General features: G+C 38.6%; 1 protein-coding gene across 1 annotated transcript in view; it reads right to left on the reverse strand.

Moving 5' to 3' along the window:
• Positions 1-22,442, reverse strand: part of DNAH6 (dynein axonemal heavy chain 6) — a 265,012-nt gene that overhangs the window by 13,724 nt on the left and 228,846 nt on the right. The window contains exons 65-70 of the mRNA XM_036931141.2: positions 14,219-14,379; positions 10,586-10,674; positions 9,650-9,796; positions 8,031-8,169; positions 3,495-3,614; positions 2,832-2,953 (exon numbers count right to left, since the gene is read on the reverse strand). Coding sequence (XP_036787036.2) covers positions 2,832-2,953; positions 3,495-3,614; positions 8,031-8,169; positions 9,650-9,796; positions 10,586-10,674; positions 14,219-14,379 — 778 coding nt within the window. The remainder of the gene's footprint in view (positions 1-2,831; positions 2,954-3,494; positions 3,615-8,030; positions 8,170-9,649; positions 9,797-10,585; positions 10,675-14,218; positions 14,380-22,442) is intronic.

Here is a 22,442-nt window from a genome sequence, read left to right on the forward strand (position 1 = left end):
GGGGCTGTTTATTGTGGTTAATGCAGCTACAGTGTGGTAGGACCTCTGCTAGCCGGGGTCTGAGTGTGTGGCGCAGAGCCGCCTCTCTGTTAGCCTGCCATGCAATTGTTGTTGGTTTAAGCCCTTGGGATTGGAGTAATTTTCTTACTGCAGCATAACTGTGTCCAAGCTAATATACTAGCCCATCTGCACTTTTTGGGGGGAGGCTGGGGAGGGGGTGGGCTAGATGCTACCAAAATCATAGATCTCTTTTTCTTATTATTGTGGTCCCAAACTTGTGCCAGAATATATCCAGGCATACCTTCAGTCTTTTTTCTTTCAACAGGAAAAAATTATTCCTAGTTTTACTTATTATTTTGTTAAATGTCCTTGTACTATTTTACCTATCTATCTATTAACATCTCTCTTCATTTTCTATTTTTGGACATTTTACATTTCCATTCTGAAAAGCTTATTGCTTGTCCCCTACCTCACATATATGATATTCTATATGCCAGTTCTGGTTTTCAAGCCTCCAAAGTAGGTTTTAGTTCTGCTGTGGTATTTTTAGTTTACTTGACATATTTCATTCTCACATGTCTCATGGCATCTTTTGTATTTACACGCTACCCTGTTCTCAGATTCTGGCTTTCTCTTCCATACAGGCTAGGCCTAAGATCTAGTATTATATAAGATCTATTCCAGATGCTGAAACATTCTCTTTATTTTCTGGTCTCTGCAGCAGGTACTTTGCAGAGGATGAGTGTGCATCTTCTAGACGGTGTTTCCTGTCCCTTATCCTTCAGCGTTTTTTCCCTATTTACTCTGTCTCTGTTAGTTTTTTTCTTTCCATTTATTCTAATGAGAAAGAGATGGTAAATCTCCATTTGTCCACTGATAGTCTATTCAGATGGCCCTTGACTTAGGCTCATTATTTTCTTGGGAGGCAGATTTCTTCTTTGTAGCTCCAACTGATGTGTGCAGGTCAAGTTCCAGTTTTCTTTATTAGTTTCTAATAGGCGTCTAGGTAAATATAGTTTGCTGGTCTGTGGAAGAAATCACTTACATCTTTTGTGTGAAGACTTGTTGACAAGAGACAGAATTATCTGTCCTTAACCACCTAAAGCAAAGCAGTCTGTTGGTTCGTAGAGCTGGGAAGAAGAGGACGTGAGTCCCATTGGTCAGAGGCATGAACGGACCCAATGTTCTCTCTCCTGTCCATGCTTGGTTGTTCTTCTCATTGTTCCCTGTGGCACATGAGCTGCTTTCATGCAGTGGGAGGACTGGGTGGGGTGTCAGGGATAAGGCCACAGGTAGCTGCAGACTCACAGCATCCTAGCCAGTGATTCTAGGGGAAAGGGAGAGCCCTCCCACCATCCCGGCATCTACCTATGCTATTCAGAAAGGACTTTCATTCACCCAGCATGGGCCATGTGCTTGCTCCCTGGACGAGTTCAAGTGGCTGGGTGACAGAGTGCTGCTTTGGCCAGGCCTGAGTCACATGTCCACCTGTGTGAAGTAAGGGGGTGCTTTGGAAGTCTTACCAGAAATTCATGGAATGAGGAAGGGCAGCTGTTCTCAGGAGAGATGGGAGTAGGGCATATGCATATACCAGAAAAATGGAGGAAGGGAAGCTGGACAGAAAAAGCAACCAGCTCACTACGTGCCTGCTGTGTCATTCTCAGTCATTCTGAACCGGTGGAAAATAAAAAAATCTACACGTCCAGGTGTGCACTGTCAAGAGTTACCTCACAACAGTGCTGCATTTCTCACAGCTTCTCACAGGACGGAGCAAGTCTTACCACGGCCACCCTCCCCAACACACCACCTGCCTCAGAGTAAACAGGCAGCTATGAGGGAATATTTACACTTGGTTTGACCACCTTTTTTTCCTCCTTAAAGGAGAATAATGAAAAACAATGTAGATTGTTCTAAGTCCTCACTAAGCAGCAAAGCAATTTTAATGGCAGAGAACAGGACATAAGGTGTCAGAGCACTGGCCTCTTGGCGCCATCTGGAGGGTCCCACTGTTTTGCATGGATTTGTTGATATCTAGGCAGACCTCACCCTCTGACACTTGTAGTGGCAAAGTTCAAGTTGAAAAGGAAGAGGATTCTCTTCGGCCTTGCAGGCCAAACACAGTCCCCAACCTTTACAGTACACCAGAGCCCCAGGAGCAGACCTCATTTCATGGCCTTGGTTCACTCACAGATGCCTGACCATTGTGGGTGGTGAGACTGGAAGGGCATGCAGTGCCCAGGTGGTGGGGGAGCCTCGAGTGCCGTGCTGAGGAGCTTAGACTACTCCTGGGTCATGGTGTGCCACCAGAAGGTCTAAGAGGAGTAAAATTATTCAGTTTGCTCTTTGGACCTATTGCTGTCATCTGGCAGTGCAATATGGATGAAACATGCTTTTAAAGAACACTGTTTTAATTTATCTTCCTTGGACACTTGTTACAGTACTTTTATGACCTAGTTGTCTGTGAATCCAAAAAACTCTGTGGAATATGATACAGATATGCCCAGCATGGAGGGAGAAGGGCAAAGGAGAAAGAGCTGTCTGAGTTACATCCAAATCCCCATGTTAAGGTGGACTAGCAGGTAGACTGTGGACTAGTCAGAAGGCTGGTGGGTGGAGGTGGGTGGCCAGCCACAGGGAAAATGCATGATGATCTCATGATTCTGTGAACAGTCCAGAGGGAACAGGCTAAATTGGAACCACATGTTGACATTGAGGAAAAAAATCTCTTTTGTTTGTTTAAGAATAATTTATAGAGCTAGTGAGATGATTATTGATGTTTCAAGTTTAGATACACAGTATGAATGTGTATTTTAAGTTGAAAGGTCACATACCTGGAAAACGAGGTTGGCATTTTCATGCATTCCAAATATTTCTGGGTCATCTATCAAGGGCAGATTTTCAATGTAGTCCTTAAACTCTTGTAGGCTGTCAGCCAAGGGTGCAAAATAAATGCCTGTTGTTGAAAAAACAGAAGGCAAGTCTGTCTGAAATAGACTAGCTTTGTACCACCAAGTTTGGTACTTCTCTGCCTGGTTCCAAGGGTGGCTGTAATCAGCTGCCTCCCATAGAAAAGAGGATTGCTTTTCCCATCCTCCTTGCTTTCATTACTGTCTCTGGTTTCTTTACCTGTTCCTGAGGCTTAAACATTTGATTAGTGTCCTAACCTTTCAGGCATCTCCTCCAGAACCTTTTGATTCTGAGAATCCAGGGATGTGCTGCTGAAAGGTGTGCCTTAGGGCTTCTTATTTTTAAGGAATGGGATGGAATATAACATACTTCAGAATAGAAACAATTCAAAGTGGTTATTGCACAATAGGTATCTTTGTGCTCTTACTACCAAACCAGTTTTGAAGGTGGTCAACCATAGGGGTGGGGTGGGTGTGGGGACTGGGTTTTGAAGACTGGAAACAGAGAGCTCCTGAGTAGAAAACTGGGAGATGCTGTCAGTGCCTTTTTGGAAAAGGGCTTTTCCATAATACTGCAAAGTCATTCACCTGATTCAGAATATTTATAGTCCTCTTCTAATGTTCCAGGAGAAAAAAATCTTTTCAAGACAGTATGAAGGCATCTTTGATCCCAGGTGTCTGTAACTCTACCACCGTAAGTAATTTCACCTGAAAAAGAGTTTTAAAACATATTATTGTCTGTGTTTTATTGATATGTATACCCAAATTTTAGTGAGTTCTTTTATATGCACATTTGGTACTGAAAGTGGAAATAGCACATCAGAGTTTTCCTGTGCTATACCCCAGAGAGAAAATAAAAGTCAGTTTTCAAAAAAGCAGAATAAATTCTAGTGTATGTACCCTACCCAATTATTTTGTTTTCCCCAATTAATCAAAACTAAACCACTGAGCTTTGTTTACATATTTCTTTCTTCTTCCTGCCTATTTTTGCTTTAATATACTGATTTGGGGTCTTATCCCATCACTGCAGTATTCTAAAACATTTACACTTCCCATGAAACACTGCTTCTCTTTGGGGCTAATTAGTATAATGGAACACAAATAGTTACAGGCATTCAAACTCTATATAGGCCTTATAAATTATTGATATTAAGTGAAGGAGGAGAGAGATCCAAGATGAGAGAGACAGCTTGCCTCATGGAAACTATGTTATGGGAACTAAAACTCATTGGTATTCTGCCTCTCTGTCTATACAGAAGCTACTTTCAGCATGCGCCCTTGTCATCCCAAAATTACAAGTAGGAATGCTATCTGTTCTGCCTTGGATTAATACCTATAGCTGATATAATTCCTTGGTCCATTGCTACAATTCATTATTCACCACTGAGTGTTCCTGGAAGGATTTTACTTATGATATTGACATTGTCAACTTCTGAATCCTCTAACTGTTCATCTGTTCTCATCTCCAGCTCTTCCATTGTGTCAGGAAGATCATTCTCTTTCAAGACGAGATGGTTGCCTGAGAGAAAGTTATTTGTCCTTAGAATCACAATAATTTATTTCTTCCAAGATAGCAATGTCTTTACCTGCACCTCCTGCACCTCTCCTAGGGACACACCCTTGGTCAGTCTTGTTGAATCAGTCACTCTGGGGAAAGGGGAGGGGAATTAGGTCCCAGGGCTGATGGTTAAGTAACTGAATCCCTGTATTAGCAATTCTAAGAGGCAAGGGAGAGATGGTGCTGTACCTCCCTAGGAATATTCTTGTCACCCTCTGGGAAGTCTTAGGATGCAAGGTTGGGTTAAGTCTTTGTGGTGGGTCCGTCTAGTCCGGGCCTCACTTGAAGCTCCTCTGGATCCTTGGGGCTGGTTGGGAATGTAAAGCTCAAGTTGCTCCACCTGGGAGATGGGGCCTGGGAAAGGAGGATGCCCAGGAGAACTCAAGACCGTAACAGTTAGTCAGTGGTGAAAGTATATTATTGTTAAAAAAGTTTCAAACTAAAATATATGCATTTTGGGAAACAGCAACAGAAATATCTTCTGCATAAACCATCAGACTTTGTGCTTCCAATCCAGATTGAGTGTTACCCTTTTCTTAGATTAAACTGAGGAACAAGGAGCTCTCTTCTTCTGAGTAGATAACTCACTTTTAGGCAGGTCTTTGGGTTTGGTCTTCCCAGAAGAGGGACCTTGGGAGGAGGGTGTCTACCATGTATGCTCTCCACCTGTCCTACCCCACATCAGAGTTCTGAGGGTCTCACTTCAGAGCCCAGGGTGGTGGCGTCCCTTCAGCTGTTCTGTCCCCCAGGGCTGCCTGGCCCAGTACAGACTGGATAGGCCTTAGGTGTGGTTTGTCTGTGCCACTTTGAGCCCAGATCTGTCACTAGGCTGTCTTATAGCTGCAACTCACACTAGGAAATTTTAAGACCCAGCCCCCTGCCTTCCAGTCCCAAATGCCTTCCCATATATAAAACATCCTCAGTATTTGTGTTTGTTCTCTCTTGTCTAGGATCCCCACTGGTGTTGTTCAAACTTTCATCTTTTATTATAGTTTTATAAATTATTGCACCTCTTCTCAGCCTAAAAGACTAATTGAACATCTTTTCATGTGCTTACTGGGCATTTATATGTCATCTTTGGTGAAATGTCTAAGTCTTATGTCCATTTTTAATTAGATTTTTTTTTTTTTTTTTTTACTGTTGAGTTCTTTATGTACTTTGAATATAAGTGCCTTGTTGGATATATGATTTGCAAGTAGTGTCTCAGTCTGTGGCTTGCCTTTTCATTTTCTTGACAGTGTTTGTTAAAAAAGTTTTAAATGTTGATAAAGTCCAGTTTGTTGTTTGTTCTTTTATCGCTTGTGCTTTTGGCATCATAGCTAAGAAGTCATTGCCTAACCCAAGGTCATGAAGATTTATTTCTACACTTTCTTTTAAGAGTGTTATAGTTATAGCTCTTACATTTAGGCCTATCACTCATTTTAAATTAATTTTTGTGTGTAGCGTGAGATAATTTTGTGTATGGTGATTCATCCTTGTGCAGATGGATATCCAGTTGTCCTACCATCATTTGCTGAAAAGATTATCCTTCCCCCATGAAATTGCCTTGACACCTTTATTGAAAACCAATTGACCATAAATAAGGGTTTGTTTCTGGATTCTCAATTCTGTTCCATTTATAAATATTTCTATTCTTATGCTACTGCCACATGATCTTGATTATTATAGGTTTGTATAAGTTTTGAAATTGGGAAATGTAACTTTTCTGACTTCATTCTTTTTCTCCCTCCAGATTGCTACTTGGGCCCTTTGCATTTCCATGTGAATTTTATGATCAGATTGCCAGTTTCTGCAAACCTGCCACATGAGATTTTGATAGAGATTGTGTTAACGCTATAGAGCAGTCTGCGGAGTATTGCCATTTTAACAATATTGTGTCTTACAATCCATCAGCATGCCATGTTTTTCCATTTAGATTATCTTTAATTTTTTTAAGCAATGTTTTTCAGTTCTCACTGCACAAGTCTGCACTTCTTTTGTTAAACTTACTCCTAAGTATTTTATTCTTTTCGATGTCACTGTTAATGGAATTACAAAATATTTAAAATTGTTCTTTGCTAATGTTGATCTTATATCCAACAACCTGCTGAACTTGTCTGCTGTTTTAAACTTCTAGTTGTTTTGTTTTGTTTTCTGTGAATTTCTTAGGATTTTCTACATAAAAGATCATGTCATCTGCAAATAAAGAGAAGTTTACTTCTTTCATTGTGATCTAGATGCTTTTTATTTCTTTTCCTTGTCTAATTTCCCTGGCTAGAACCTCCGGTATAATATTGAACAAAAGTGCTGGGAGCAGATATATCTTTGACTTGTTCTTTTCTATCCTTTTTAAAATGCAGTTTCACACCAGCAGAGACTAAAGTAGCCTGGAAGGTCAAGGGTTCTAGGAATGGGAGAAAGTAGAGAAAAACTAGGAAGCTGAAAATTCAGGATAAGTAGAGGGTGTCAGACAACAATTCTGTCTATATCACCACCTTAAGCAATGTTGTCCACACTGGAGTTTGGGGGCAGGAGTGTTAAAGTAGCCTACCAGATTCCAGGCCCACCCCTTCTGGCCCACCATGGGGATTGGTCCTCTTCCATTTTCGCTGTCGTTTTGCTGACCTCTGTTTACAAGGTTTCATTTGCCTTTCTATTGTTATCTCACTTATGCATTTCCCTTACTCACCAATGAAAATCATCCATTCCCATTCTACCCTTTTTCTTTCTTTCTTTCTTTTTTTAAAATTAAAGTATCATTCATTGATATACAGCCTTATGTTGGTTTCAATTATACAACACAGTGATTCAACAGTTACCCATATGCCTAAATTCTCACCCCTTCTAGTGCGGTCACTATCTGTCAACGTATTAGGATGTTGCACCATCATTAACTGTGTTCTCTGTGCTATACTACCGTCCCTGTGACCAACTTATATTGTTCCCATTCTACCCTTTTTAGAGCCCTGTCCTCCCCCTACATCCCTGTGCAAATCTCTTCTTCATTACTTGGGCCCAGATATTCCAAATTGGATCTGATTTTGGCAGTTTGGTCCCATGTGGCCACAATTAATAGCTGCTAAAAATTGTAATTCCTGAGATATTTTTTCTTTTTTACAAGAACACTTGAATCAACAGGTCTCTACTAGTTAATCCATGTTAAGATTCTTTTGAATTTAAGATCATAAACTTTGGAAGCTAGCCTGCTGGGGTTTAAATCTTGGCTGCACCACTTCTAAACTGTGTGTCTCAGCCTCCCCATGTATAAAATAGGTATATAATAGTCCTCACCTTATAGGGTAGCTGTGGGGATTCAATTTAATTCAGAGGCAGTGCTAAACACAGTGCTGGTGTGTATCAAGTGCTACGTAAGTTCTTGCTATTATTATTTGGGTAAACTGCAAATTGGCCCCATTTTCTATGTGTAAATATTCCTATCACAGTCTTATCTTCATAAAGGGACTACTGGAAGTCATCACCACCACAATCAAACACGGGGGGTGGACACCATCTTGGTTCGGACAGGTGAGGGAAAGCCAGCTGTGGGTGGTGCACTTCTGGCTGCCCTGGCCATGTGGCCTACTAACCAGTAATGTAAATCAGTGCATCCCAGGGGATCTTTCCTTCTTGACAGTAAAGGTTGAGGTTCAGTAAAGCACATTCTCTGTCACTGTCATTAAATTCATAGCAGATATTCCAACCAAGAGGGCCAAATTTTTTTCTCTCCTAGAATGGAAAATGAAAATGGTCTTAATTAAAATTTGATAAAATTAAGTTTGTGTAAAATATTGAAAGTGAAAGGTTTCTGTTGAAGTTGGGCATCCTCATTGCGTAAAATCACTGAAAGTCACACAGTCGAACGTCAGTGAGGCTTTCATTGTGGCTTTTGCCAAACAGGGGATTGATGCTCTCCCTCCAGTGCTGTCCCCTCTCCAGCATTTCCAGAAGACAATTTGATATTATTGGAAATGTGATAGACCTGTCAAAAGAACATTTGTTCTTCATGGTAAAATTAAGTATTTCCCCATCAAAATAGGAAAAAAAACACCTCACCTAGTCTTTTGCATAAAATCCTGACACTAATCATCCACCTGGTGGAGAGAGCTACTAACTACCCCATAGGGAAGTCTGCCCATGGCCTAGGCTTTTCAGTCATGCCATAATGTGCTGGCTACATACCGACTTCTCTACAGCGACATCCTTTTCTTTTAAATGGGTCCACAGAATCATAATCCTTGTTTCATGACTTCACATTATGAAGTCTTTCCTTCTCTTTGTTATCTCCCTAGTCCACCTTAATTTCTTTAATGATTCTAAACTGATGATCATACCAGAGGATAGATCCCATAAGCCCTCTTCTGGATCTCAAAATTTTCCTAAATCTTAAGCCATCTCAGCTGCTTCTGTTAGTAGAGAGCCCCTAATCCCAGCTTCTCAGATCTCCTCTAGGACCTTGTTTACTTATTTATCCCCCATCTTGGATATTTAATCTTTGTTTTTTCTTTTTGGGTTCTTTCTCATTGGAAACCTGGCAGCCAGTCTAATCAAGACACCATCTAGAGATATGTAGTCGAAGAGGCAGAATTCAAGTACAAGGCCACAGAATGGACACCAGACCACAGCAGTGAGGTTTGAACAGAGGGAAGGAGAAATAGTGCCAAGTTCAAGGTCATCTTCCAGGGGACTTGGAGCTCCAATCACAGGGAAGACATTGTTAAGGGCAATAAGTCCACTCAAACAGAAACAGGTAAGCATGAAATTATTACAAGAGACATGAAGACTTGATGATGGATGTGATGTATATATGTGAAGAAGGAATGATAAAAATAATCCTGAAGTTTTGATTGTGGCTGAGTGAGAGAATGGGACCACTGATTTCAGAAGTAGAGTGTGAAAGGGGAAGCAGATTTTGGGAGTGAGGTCTAGCTGAGGAGATCCATTCTGTGATTTTGGATTTGACCTACTGCATTCATCCAGGTGACTGTGTTCCTTAGATTAGAGTAGAGCTGGGAGGTGAACCTGTGAGATACTGAGGCAAGGGGAGAACAGAGATCAGTGATTTGAGTTCAAACAGCTTGGATTCAGACACAGATGGGGCACCCATCATTTCACAGTGCCATTTGTAATAAGCTTTAATTTAATTCTTGTTATTTATTTATTAGCATACTATACTCTCTTGTTTCTATTAGAAAGCAGTTGAGCGTACCTGAATAATTGCATGGAAGAAACAAATGCCAAATATGATTTGTCTCCATTTTCTTCCAAGTATATTTTCCTCAAAAAATGAAGGCGTCATTTCAGTAAATGCTCGTCTGATATTTGCACGTAAACCTTTTGGAGGCTCATTGGTTACCTGGATTTTAGATACATATGTGAGAGGGAGAGTGATTTTATTGACTTGCATTATTTTTGAATAACACTTAGAGACTGAAGCCATTGAAAGGACGAAGGTAACTGATGCCCATGGGCATTCCTGGCATGTTTGAACCTGCTCTGTATCTTTCTCAGCCCGTCTCTGGGGAGTAGGGCCTGGTGGGATCCTTAGACCTAAGGTGGGTGAACCATCTAAGGTGGGTGAACCATCTCCATAAACTTCAGACACTTCCACACAGTGTCCATTTTCCTAAAGTTGGGCCAGAAAGTATGTTCAGGCCTTCTTCATTGGATTTTCTAGCCATCCCAATATATGGCATCCTTGGTGACGTGGAGCAGGGAAGGGCAGAGGCATCCCTTGTCCCTGTGGGAGTCATTCATATGCAAAAGCTTCCCATGTATAAGAAACTTCCAGACTGAAGTCCAGCAGCCACACTACCTGTAGGCCTTCCTGCAAGTCTCTCAGATGCTGAAATATTCTCTTAACTCTCGTGGTAGGGCAGTGGGGGGTGCTCATTCTCATCCCTCTGCATCCCTGACATTTTCTTAGAGTTGAATGACCAACAGGTCTAGGGTACACAGGAATGGGCAGTGGCTTGGGAAATTGTTTCCCTCCTTGCTATTAGGTAAAGGGACACTGACTTTCACCTCCCACCCTGGCTGCACAGACTTTGACATGGTCCTGCATGGGGCCTGAGCTTCCTGGACCCACTCAGGGAAGCCTCTGGGGCAGATCATTTGTACTGTTCCAACCATGTGCATACATTACCTTGACGGAATTTTGAAGAACTGTAACAGGAAATGTATTACTAGGCATGGAACTTAAAAAAAGTCGGAAAGTGTCTTTGATCACAATATCTGTTTAAAACAAAGAGAAAAACAGCAAAAAGAAGATGCTTAAATCTGAGTAACACTTCTGCATAAGAAACACATCATAAGATGACAAAAAAATGCTGTAAACTCAGCTAAAAAAGACCAGTTTATCTATTTTAAATATTTTATGTTGTAAAATGTTCTAAAATGGAAGCAGTGGGAGAAATCCTTACAGAAAATTCTCACACAAGAGAGTTTGATAGTCTAGATGCTGGCACATTTGAGCAAAGAAATTAGGAACATGTTAGTTTTCAGTGCTTGATGGAGATGTTAAGGGCTTTCCCTCTGAAGTGTGGAGAATTTTCAATCAAAGAGGTTGGTTACTGCCAGTGCATTTATGCTCATGAAGTGTTTTTTGTTTGTTTTAAACCAATCAAGTCTAAGGCACACTGTATGAAAATAGTCAGAAAGCCCTGTAGGGAAGACAGGGATTTTGCTCCTCTGAGAGAAGGTGCCGAGGAACTGAGGGAGCAGGGGTATGGGGAGACCTCACAAGCAGCATCAGGAAGTCAATACGCTTACTGTCTGAGAAAGTAACCTCAGAGAACCTTAGAGGGTTCCATTCTGGGTTCAAAAGTCCAAAGTAAAATAGGGGAAATCATTGTTCTCATCAGAGAAAGACCTGGCATCATCTTCAGATGGCTTTTGGCATTGGTTTTGAGGTACACATGGTGTTCCTCCAGCATGCCAGACTGGCTCCCTCCCTAGGGCCTTCGCACCAGCTGTTCCTTCTGCCTGGAATGCTCTTCCTTCAGATTCCCTCATTTTCCTCAAGTCCTGGTCACATGTCACCTTCTCAGAGAGGTCTACCCAGACCACACCATTGAAAAGTGCTATCCGTCCTTCCTGCCTTTCCTCCCTGCTCCCTGACCTTTCTGATCCTTCTTTCTCTCCTTTGCATTGTTTCCAAGCACTGACCACATTTTATCATACCATGTAAGTTATTTACTTATTAAGTGGTTATTTATTATCTGTTTTCCCTCACTAGCGTGTAAGCCTTACTTAGAGACAGGGACATGGGAAAAGCTTCATGCCACTATAAAATATATTTTGTCTATGAACAAAGGCCTAGTTCATTCTTTAATATGACCTTTACTATGTTTTCCCTTCTTCTAGTCACATTAATCAATTAAGTAATGTTGTATCCAGGACAAAGGAGAGACCTATGGAGCATAAACAAACTAACATGTCCACTTTGATGAATAAAGAATGCTGAGGTACACATCAGCATGGTCACCTGGATGACCCACTTCTTCAGACAAAACTTCAAAGCAAATATTAATCACATACATATGTTATGCTTTATATCAACCCATATTCAAAAGGCAATATAAAAACCCAAACCTTAAAACCTGTAAGTGTGCCTCTCCTCCTATTCTCCTAAGTGTGTACTTTTGCTCTGAGTAAAACCTTCTCACTGCTTGGCCTGTTGTACTTTGTCTCTGAAATTCTTCCTTATGACAAAGATGAGAACCTGGACCTTAATCGGGCTGAGGAGAACTCCTGCCACATCACTATGAGAGCAGGTATTGGTGGTGGTTTTGTTCACAGAGAAGCCCTAAGCATCTACAACAGTGCATAGTACATAGCAGGGTTTCTGTTTTTTTTATTGAATGAATGACAGCAGATTAAAGCTGGAGTGTGCTTGGTTTGGTAATCTAAATTCATGAGCTATGTTAAATAGCCAAAATTAAAAGTTAGTTCTGGCACAATTCTAAGGCAACACTAAATTGCTGGCATGGTAAAAACTATTAGGCATAGAGGTTAAACATCAACTTAAGTCTTTAGAGTTAATGATTTCACTAACCAAAGATGAGAAAGGCCAGGTGTTTTTTGTACTGTTTCTCTTATAATTGCAAAAGTATCAAGAACTGTAACTTTCATAGACAACATAGAAGTTTAGAGTTGGAATGGAATCTTAGAAATCACCTTAGTATGGGACTTGCAGCAAAGAAGCTATGCAGTCATTTTATAGCTGGGGTAACTGAGGCCCAAAGAGGAGACGTAATATGCAGTCAGGAAGTGGTCGGGCAGCACACTACTGGGATCTTAGAATTTCAAGTCCAGAGTTTTTGTTTTTTCCTTCATTTACTTTTTTCTTTTCAGCTTACTACCTGAATGTATTTTATTTTATAGTGGTTCAAGTTAAATATCAGAACTCAAATGGTTAGGTTAATAAATGTTTGCGAAAAGGGCCAGAAGAGGGTTTTTCTATACACTTAAGCTTTAGTGAGCTGTAAGCACTTGAAATCCACAAACTCCACCTGGCTTCCATTGCCTGTCCTGGAAGAACTGGCATCTGCTCTTGTCCCAGTCACTGTGAACCTGCATGATGTCTCCATACTCCGAAGGCTCATGTTGTACCAATGCAGCAAATTGCTTTTTCAATGATTGCTCTAGCATTTTTTCTTAAGTATAATCCTAATAATCAGGGATGCCTGAACAATAGTGAAGACCTTGTAATTTTTCTTGGGATATTTAAATGGCAATGAGCCACAGGCACGGCTGCAGGTGGGCCATCTCTTACTGTACTGCAAAATGTAAAGAGTAGAGATTCTGGACAGTAGGTGTGTTGACTCTTTATCCTTGCTGGAAGCAGCCAGGGGACTAGGAAGTGAGGGGCCTTTAGGGGAAGGCTGCTGAGCCCTGCCTGGAGCTGGGTAACAGTGCCCCTGGCTACTCTTTAGTAGCAGCTGCTCTCCTTTATAGGCAGCGAGAAGGAAAGTCCGTTGCAAGACCCAGCTGCATAGATCTCACCTTCCCAGAAAGCTTTCTGAGGTCGGGGCACAATGGAAGACCCAAGAGAAAGGGCTCTGGATATCCTAGGTTGGTGGTTCTCCCCGATGGCCTCCTGGCAGAATGCCAAATGGGGGCTTACCCTGTGCATTACCAAGAGTACAGTTCCTAAGGTTTCACTTATTTTTATACCAACATTTAAAAAGGAGTAAACTCTAACTCCACTTCTCTCTTTATAGCCTATTACACTTTCTTGAGTGGGAAAGAAAGTGGTGGTATGACAGTTAATGGTAGCAGCTGTGAATAATGCCAGGCACACTTATGGGGTGTGGGTGGCTGTGAGGCACATGTGAAGGTTAGTTGCCATGTGGGTTACAGAGGATGAAAAGTGGTAAAATACTAGTCTGTAAGGGAATTGGTGGAAATTCGAATTTGTTCTTAACTTCTCTCACTTTATGTTAAAGGATATTATTTCCTTTTTTTGTCTGAAGTCCATTTTTCTATTTCTGTTTATCATGCTTATATGTAATCTATTTTGAATTCAGATGGTGTCCCCTCCAAGGCAACATCAAACAGAAATGATTAGATGGCTCATACCTTCAACTGGGAGTCTGAAGACCTTTTTTGGGATCTGAGTTATGAAACTCTACTAAACCTGTCTAGGTCTCAAATTTCTCCTCTTTAATGTGGAGAAACGCAATGCCTACAGTAAAGGATTACTACAAGGATTGGATTCAACAAGAAAGTCTACATAAAATGATATTATTATACAAATACTCTGTGTTCAACATACTTGAATCTGTGAAGGTTTTAATGAGCTCTTCCATTGCCAGCATCCAAGAAACAGCAAGATGGCAGTTTTGCAGAAACACCCAGTTTCCTGATTTCATTGCATCTTTGATCATTCTTTCAGCAATGGGCCCTTGTCCTTGCCCCAGAGAAATGGACTGCACCCTGAATTGAACAACAGCAAAATGCTGTTTTATGGTATTTTTAACCAATGCAGCTATTAAAGAATATAAATATACTAGATTCTTGCTTAGAGTATGCACACATTTGAAATCCTAATTTTGATATATGTGCAAATACTATTTTCTTATTTTCTTGGTTTTAAAAACATTTTTACTATAACACAGGTAATGAAAAGTGCAAAAAACAAATATGCAGCTCTATGAATTGTCACAAATGAACACCTGTGGTTGAGAACAGAACTTTGCCAACACCCCTAAGACATCTCTCCTATGCCTCTTTCCAATCATTTTTTCTGCCTCCTTCCCAAAAGTACCCATAATCCTTTCAACAAATAGATCAGTTAAAAAAATTTTTTTTAAATTGAAGTTTTTTCTGTATATAGAAAAATATACACATCATTAATGTCATTTAATGAATTCTCCCAAAGAGAATAGCTTTGGGAGACAAAAAAAAAAGAACCTTACTTGCACCCTCACCATCAGTATTTATCCTCATTCTCGGCCACCGCTATTTTGAATTCTAACACCACAGATTAATTTTGCTAGTTTTTGAATTTTATATAAATGGAATCACATATAAAAAATATATAATTTGTGTTCTATTTTAATCATTATGTTTTAGATTAACTGACATTTTGAGTCATAACCACTCATTTTCATTGCTGTATAATATTCTATTGTGTGATTATACCACAATTTATTAATCCATTCTGCTCTCAATGGATATTTGGGTTATTTCTGGTTCTTGGCTATTACATGCAATGCTGCAATAAACATTCTCCTACATACCCCTTGATATACATGTGCACTCCATTTGTTGCATATATTCCTAGGAGTGGAACTGCTGTTTGACAGAGTATGTGAATATTTAACTTTTTTATGATATCAAACTGTTTTCCACAGTGATGTCACTATTCCATTTCCACCAGCTGTCAGTGAGTATACTTACTTCTCCATATCCTTGCTAACAAGGGTAGGTATAGTGGGTGGTGGTGGATGTATAGTGGTATCTCATTGAGGCTTTAAATTGTTTCCCCTTCTCATAGGTTTATTTATTGGCCACTTGGTTATTCCCTTTCTTCCCTTCCCTCCCTCCCTTTTCTTTCCCTATTGGGTCATCTTTTTCTTATTGATTTTTAAGAGGTCTTTATATGGGATATAAACACTTTGTTATCTTTTTACTGTCCCCATTGTTTTGCCTCTTTCAGAATGTCATATAGTTGCAATCATACCGTATGTAGCCTTTGCAGACTGGCTTCTTATACTTAGTAATATGCATTTAAGTTTCCTCCTTGTATTTTCATGATTTGAAAAGGTTCCTCTATGTCTTTGCATTTCTTTTTAGTGCTGAATAACATTCCATTGCATGGCTATACCACAGTTTATTTACCCATGAACCTATTGAAGGACATCTTGCTTACTTCCAAGTTTTGATGATTATGAGTCAGGTGCTATAAACATCCATGTGCAGGTTTTTGTGTGGACATAATTTTTTAATATCTTTAAGTAAATACCAAGGAGTGTGATTTCTGGATTATATGGTAAAAGTATGTTTAGTATTGTAAGAAAACACCAAACTGTCTTCCACAGTGCATGGACTACTTTGCATTCCTACTAGCAATGAATGAGTTTCTATTGCTAGTATGCATTAATATAGTCTGTTTTTGTGTCCAGTAATCTTGCTAACTCCATTAACATTTTTTTAAGATAAACCATTTATCACAGTAAAAGAATGTCCTATTTGTTTTTTTCTTTCTAAGAAATTATTTCCAGATTTTTAGTTTACTAGGATTTTCTTCTCCCATGAATGCCTATTGAATTTTAAAAAATGCTTTTTCTGCATCTAGTGAGATAATTGTTTTTTTCTTTATTTAAGGGATTTTTTTTCCTTTTTGTTAATGTGTTAAACTGCATTAATTTATTTTCAATATTTTAGCCATCATTGAATTCCTGGAATAACCCAGCATTGGGGGAAGATTTTTAATAATGAATTCAATAATTAAGAAATTGCTGGACTATTTAGATATCCCTTTTATGTTGTATTTTTTGAGGAATTTTTCCATGTCATTGCAATTCACTGGTGAAGTGTTTTTTTTTAAAAATAATATACTCTAATGATCATTTTCATGTCTGTTGATCTGTAGTGATATTCTCTTTTTTATTCATGATACAAGGTTTCTGGCATTCTATTTTTCTCTCAGTAGTTTCATCAGAATTTATGTTTTACTAAACTTTTCACAAAACCATCTTGTGATCTCTTGAATCTTATTTATTGAATTTAAGACTCCTGTATCGTTAATTATTTCTTAGCTTACTGTTTTTTCCTTCTATCAGAATTTAATCATTAAGTTTTGGATTGCCTTTTGTCTAATGTATGCATTTAAGCTTATTAATTTTTCTCTAATTCTAGCTTTAGGTGTATCAAACAACTTCTGATGTTATATTTTCACTGTTACTCTGTTTAGCATTTTTTTGAATTTGAATTTGAATTTGTCTAAAACTGGCTTAATCCTGGTTTCATTTTAAAATGAATTTTTGACAGGAATACAATTCCATATAGACAGTAACTTGCTTTCTGTTTTATGAACATACACTACCTGACTTTCATTTTTTATGCAGAGAAATCATTCAACAGCATACTTGTTGCATCTTTGAAGGTAATCTGTTTTTAATATATTCTCTTTGTTTTTTCTGCAATTTACTGTGATGGCTATAGGTAGAATTTTTTTGTGTTGATTATGCTTGGCATTTGGTAAGGTTTATTTTATCTGCAGATTGCTGTCCTATGTCAGTTTTGGAAAATTCTCAGCCACTCTTTAGTTACTCTGCACTCTTCTTTCCTCTGGGCCTCAAATCATACCTTACTAGATCTCGTCACTGCGGCTGTCTCTTACTCTCCTGTTTTCGCCTTTGTTTAGTGTCTGCATGTGTTTTACTCATCAAATTGAGCTACTGAGTTCTTAATTTCAGTTATATTTTCAATTCTAGAATTCTGTTTTTGAATAATCCCACCTGTCAATTTTCTCAATTTTTCATTTCTTTGAACATTTTAAATGTTGTTACTTTAAAGTCAGTCTCATGTATCCATTATCAGGATAACTTGTACCCTGTTCTTATTGTGTATTGTTTTTCTTGGTTTTTAAACATGTTTTCTGGCTTTCTCTTGTACCTGGTTATGTTTAATTTTGTACCTAGGATTTTGTGTTCTTCCAGACAAGATTTACATTTTCTTCTAGTAGGTGGCTAGAGATACTAGTAATCAGGGGTCATCTTAACCTCTTCAGCAAGTAGTCTATTTCTTACTCGGTCCTATTCCTTTTAGATGAATCTCCTTAGAGTACGAACCCAAAGTAGGGGTTTTACCCGCTTCCTCTATTATTCAGTTGGCGCTGGGCTCCAATTCTGTTCCTTCTGTCCCTTTAATCAATCAAAAGTTCTGCTCAGTTTATCTGCCTCTTTGCCTTCTCCTTTGATGTCTCTGAGTACAGGGCTCATTGTTTCGAGTTTCCTTTTTTTAACTACCTTATTCATTTCCTAAACCTTCAAATGTATTTTGCCCAGGGTTTCTGTTGTTCTTAATCTAATATTTCTGGAACCAGAAGTTCTTAAATATGCATAAATTTACTGCTAAGTGCCTCCCTCATTACTACACCACAATGGTTTTTTGACATGTAATATTGTTTTTGTCATTTAATTCCACTAACTGGAAAATTTCCATTATGATTTCTCTCTAACAGATGAGTTGTTCAAAAGGGCTTTTTTTCCATATATTAAAAAAAAAGTTAACTTTTGAGGTTGATTTGTAAGATTTATTGTGGTTAGAGAATAAGTTTATCTTCTTTTTGAAATACGTGTCTTTTGTAGCAGTGGTTAATTCTTATAAATATTTCATGTGTGCCTGAAGATCTTGTATTTGCTATGTTTGTTGAGCTTAATAAAGATCGAGGTTAATTTGATTGTCTAAATATTTTGTATCCTTACCAATTTGGCAACTTTTGTGTGCTTCATATTAATTTCTATTAGAGATATGTTAAGAATTTCTACATTAAATTACCAATTTCTCCAGTTTTTAATTTATATATTTCAAGCTTTGTTAGTTGGCATACAAATTTATAATTGATGTTTCTTGTTTGTTGGTTTTTCTTACATGTCATATAGTTTCCTTCTTTATCCTTAATATGCTGTGGGTAAAACTGTAATATTCCAGAATTATCTTGCCTGGCTTTAGTACATCTGCATATCAACAGGCATTGCTAAGGGGTGGAGAAAGGTATGGCTTTAGTGATCAATAGGTGTTCCTCAGGGGTGTAGAATATTTCATTTCCATATCAGTGGGTAATTACCTGGGCAACCAAGGGCTTCTCTGAGCCTGAGAAGTTAGGGGGAGGGCTGGTTTGCTTCTGCTGGAGCAGGAAAGAGATGGCCCCGGACTGCAGTTTGTAAGCAATAAACGGGTTTTAAACTTTATTCTCCCTTTGACTGAATTTGGTTCTAGAGGTATTTTGCCCTGGAATTTTCTTTTCCCGGAGTTATATATGTATATATTTTTTGCCTTAAACTCTATTTTGTGATATGCATTGAAATTGTTAACAGCTTTCTTTTGGTTAGTATTTGTATAGTATCTTTTGCATCTTTTTACTTTCTAACTTCTCTGTTTTATACTGTATACACATTTTCCAGGTAGCATAGAAGAGAATATTGTTTCAAAATCCAATTTGATCATCTTTACCTTTTCACAAGTGAAATATTTATACTTATTTAGGCATTCGGATTACTTTCTATTCTTTGACTTCACTTTTTGGTTTACTGTTTTATCTTTGATTTTATTTTTCTTCTTTCCTATCTAATGTTGGGTTCCAATACTACACTTTATATTCTTTTATCTCTCTATGGATTTGGAAGCTATAGATTATATTTTAGTTTTTTCCCTTAAAATTTCAACATACCCATTCAGCCACACATTTTCTTAAGGCAATACAGTTATTCTTTTTTCCTTCTGAATATATCAAGAACTAAGCATACATTAACTACCTATTTACATCCTTCTTATTTTCTGATTGTTATATTGAATTCTTTACCTTTAATAGTTACTGTGAAATATTTAAGACATATAAAAGTTATAAAGTTAATATAATGCATATCCATTTACCCACAATCCAGCTTAAGAAATAAAACATTATCTACATGATCCGAGCCTGCAGTGTGCCCTCATTAAGCAGCCATCACTCCCCAAGGTCACTGCTATCTTGGTTTTGGTATAATTTCCCTACCTTTCTTTATAACTGTTAATTGCAAAAATATGAATTGCTAAACAATATATGTTAAAATTTTTTTTTTAAAAATAATTATTTTTTATTGAAGGGTAGTTGACGTACAGTATTACATTACATTAGTTTTAAGTGTACAACACAGTGGTAGAACATTTATATACATAATTCTAGGTTCCAGCTATCCCCCTACCAAGCTGTTACAATATCTTGACTAAATTCCTTATGCTATACATTACATCCCGGTTACTTATTTATTTTACCATTGGAAGTCTGTCCTTTTTTATTTATTTATTTATTTTCTTAAAAAATTTATTTATTTATTTATTTATTTATTTTTGTGAGGGCATCTCTCATATTTATTGATCAAATGGTTGTTAACGACAATAAAATTCTGTATAGGGGAGTCAATGCTCAATGCACAATCATTAATCCACCCCAAGCCTAATTTTCGTCAGTCTCCAATTTTCTGAGGCATAACAAACAAGTTCTTACATGTAGAACAAATTCTTACATAGTGAATAAGTTACATAGTGAAGAGTACAAGGGCAGTCATCACAGAAACTTTCAGTTTTGCTCATGCATTATGAACTCTAAACAGTCAGTTCAAATATGAATACTCATTTGGTTTTTATACTTGATTTATATGTGGATACCACATTTCTCTCTTTATTATTATTATTTTTAATAAAATGCTGAAGTGGTAGGTAGATACAAGATAAAGGTAGAAAACATAGTTTAGTGTTGTAAGAGAGCAAATGTAGATGATCAGGTGTGTGCCTGTAGACTATGTGTTAATCCAAGCTAGACAAGGGCCATAAAACATCCACGTATGCAGAAGATTTCTCTCAGAACGGGGGGGGTGAGGTTCTAAGCCTCACCTCTGTTGATCCCCAATTTCTCACCTGATGGCCCCCCTGCGACTGTGCCTGTCTTAGGTTGTTCCTCCCTTGAGGAATCTTACCCGTCTCTGGCTAACCAGTCATCTTCCGGGGCCATACAGGGAAATGTAAAGTTGGTAAGTGAGAGAGAAGCAATATTGTTTGAAAAGGTTAACATTTTTTACTTCTTTGCAGATTTATGCCCTGTGGCTTTTATGCCCAGCATTTGTCTTGAGGTATCTTTACCACTCGGAAGAATTATGATACTCGGTAATTTCGTTATGAGGCACGAATTCTACTTAAGGGTTGTAATTAGGAAGGAAGAAGAAAAGCTATAGAAGTAGCAGACGAAAGAAAACATGGGAAGATTGATTATTTCTTTGACATATCTTCTTGTAGAGTAACTTCAGCATGTATAGGTTTTAAACTACTAATTAAATTGTGCACACACATTAACATAATAGGAGTATAGTTACATAACCAAAGCATACCTGTAATTACCAGCCATCTCCAGTGAAACCAAGAAAACCAGTTAGGCACCTTAGGCATTTGTGAAAACTTATCTATGATATGGTGGATATTGTCCAACTGAACTTGAACAGTCTGAGAGAAATCAGACAAATTAAAACAACCCATTCCTGGGGACTGTTCACATCCCATATGTTCTTTGAACTGTAAATAGTCTGTAGTTGTAAGATTTTGGAGCGCTACAATTTGCACTTCTCCTAATTCTTGGTTGAGTTCCAACAATATAGATCCAGTCAAATTTGTTGTTTTACTGTATGCACAGGCCAGCTTAGATATCTCCTTCCTCATTCCCATGGCAAGTCCAGGAACTGGTGGGATGAGTGCATCTACAGCTGTAGCAGTGCGTGGATCTTTGTTGGGGTTTTTTGATGATCATCTTCTGGCATGAGTATTCCAGAGAGTGCTGATGTTGGAAGTTCTCTTTCATATCGTATCTTAGTTCATTTTCGGGGTAGCCCAATTAGGCTTTGATCTTCTGTATAGACGCAAACAGACCCTTTGCCTACACTTTTATATGCCCTTTATACCCTTGTGTAGAACTCATTGGAGGTTACCACACAGGAACTGCCCTTTTTTTTTTTTTTGGTATCAATAATCTACACTTACATGACGAATATTATGTTTACTAGGCTCTCCCCTATACCAGGTCTCCCCTATAAACCCCTTTACAGTCACTGTCCATCAGCATAGCAAAATGTTGTAGAATCACTACTTGCCTTCTCTGTGTTGTACAGCCCTCCCTTTTCTCCTACCCCCCCATGCATGTTAATCTTAATACCCCCCTACTTATCCCCCCCCTTATCCCTCCCTACCCACCCATCCTCCCCAGTCCCTTTCCCTTTGGTACCTGTTAGTTCATTCTTGAGTTCTGTGATTCTGGTGCTGTTTTGTTCCTTCAGTTTTTCCTTTGTTCTTATATTCCACAGATAAGTGAAATCATTTGGTATTTCTCTTTCTCCGCTTGGCTTGTTTCACTGAGCATAATACCCTCCAGCTCCATCCATGTTGCTGCAAATGATTGGATTTGCCCTTTTCTTATGGCTGAGTAGTATTCCATTGTGTATATGTACCACATCTTCTTTATCCATTCATCTATCGATGGACATTTAGGTTGCTTCCAATTCTTGGCTATTGTAAATAGTGCTGCAATAAACATAGGGGTGCATCTGTCTTTCTCAAACTTGATTGCTGTGTTCTTAGGGTAAATTCCTAGGAGTGGAATTCCTGGGTCAAATGGTAAGTCTGTTTTGAGCATTTTGATGTACCTCCATACTGCTTTCCACAATGGTTGAACTAACTTACATTCCCACCAGCAGTGTAGGAGGGTTCCCCTTTCTCCACAGCCTCGCCAACATTTGTTGTTGTTTGTC

This window comes from Manis pentadactyla, chromosome 2, assembly GCF_030020395.1.
Source record: "Manis pentadactyla isolate mManPen7 chromosome 2, mManPen7.hap1, whole genome shotgun sequence".
Classification (NCBI taxonomy): Eukaryota; Metazoa; Chordata; class Mammalia; order Pholidota; family Manidae; genus Manis; species Manis pentadactyla.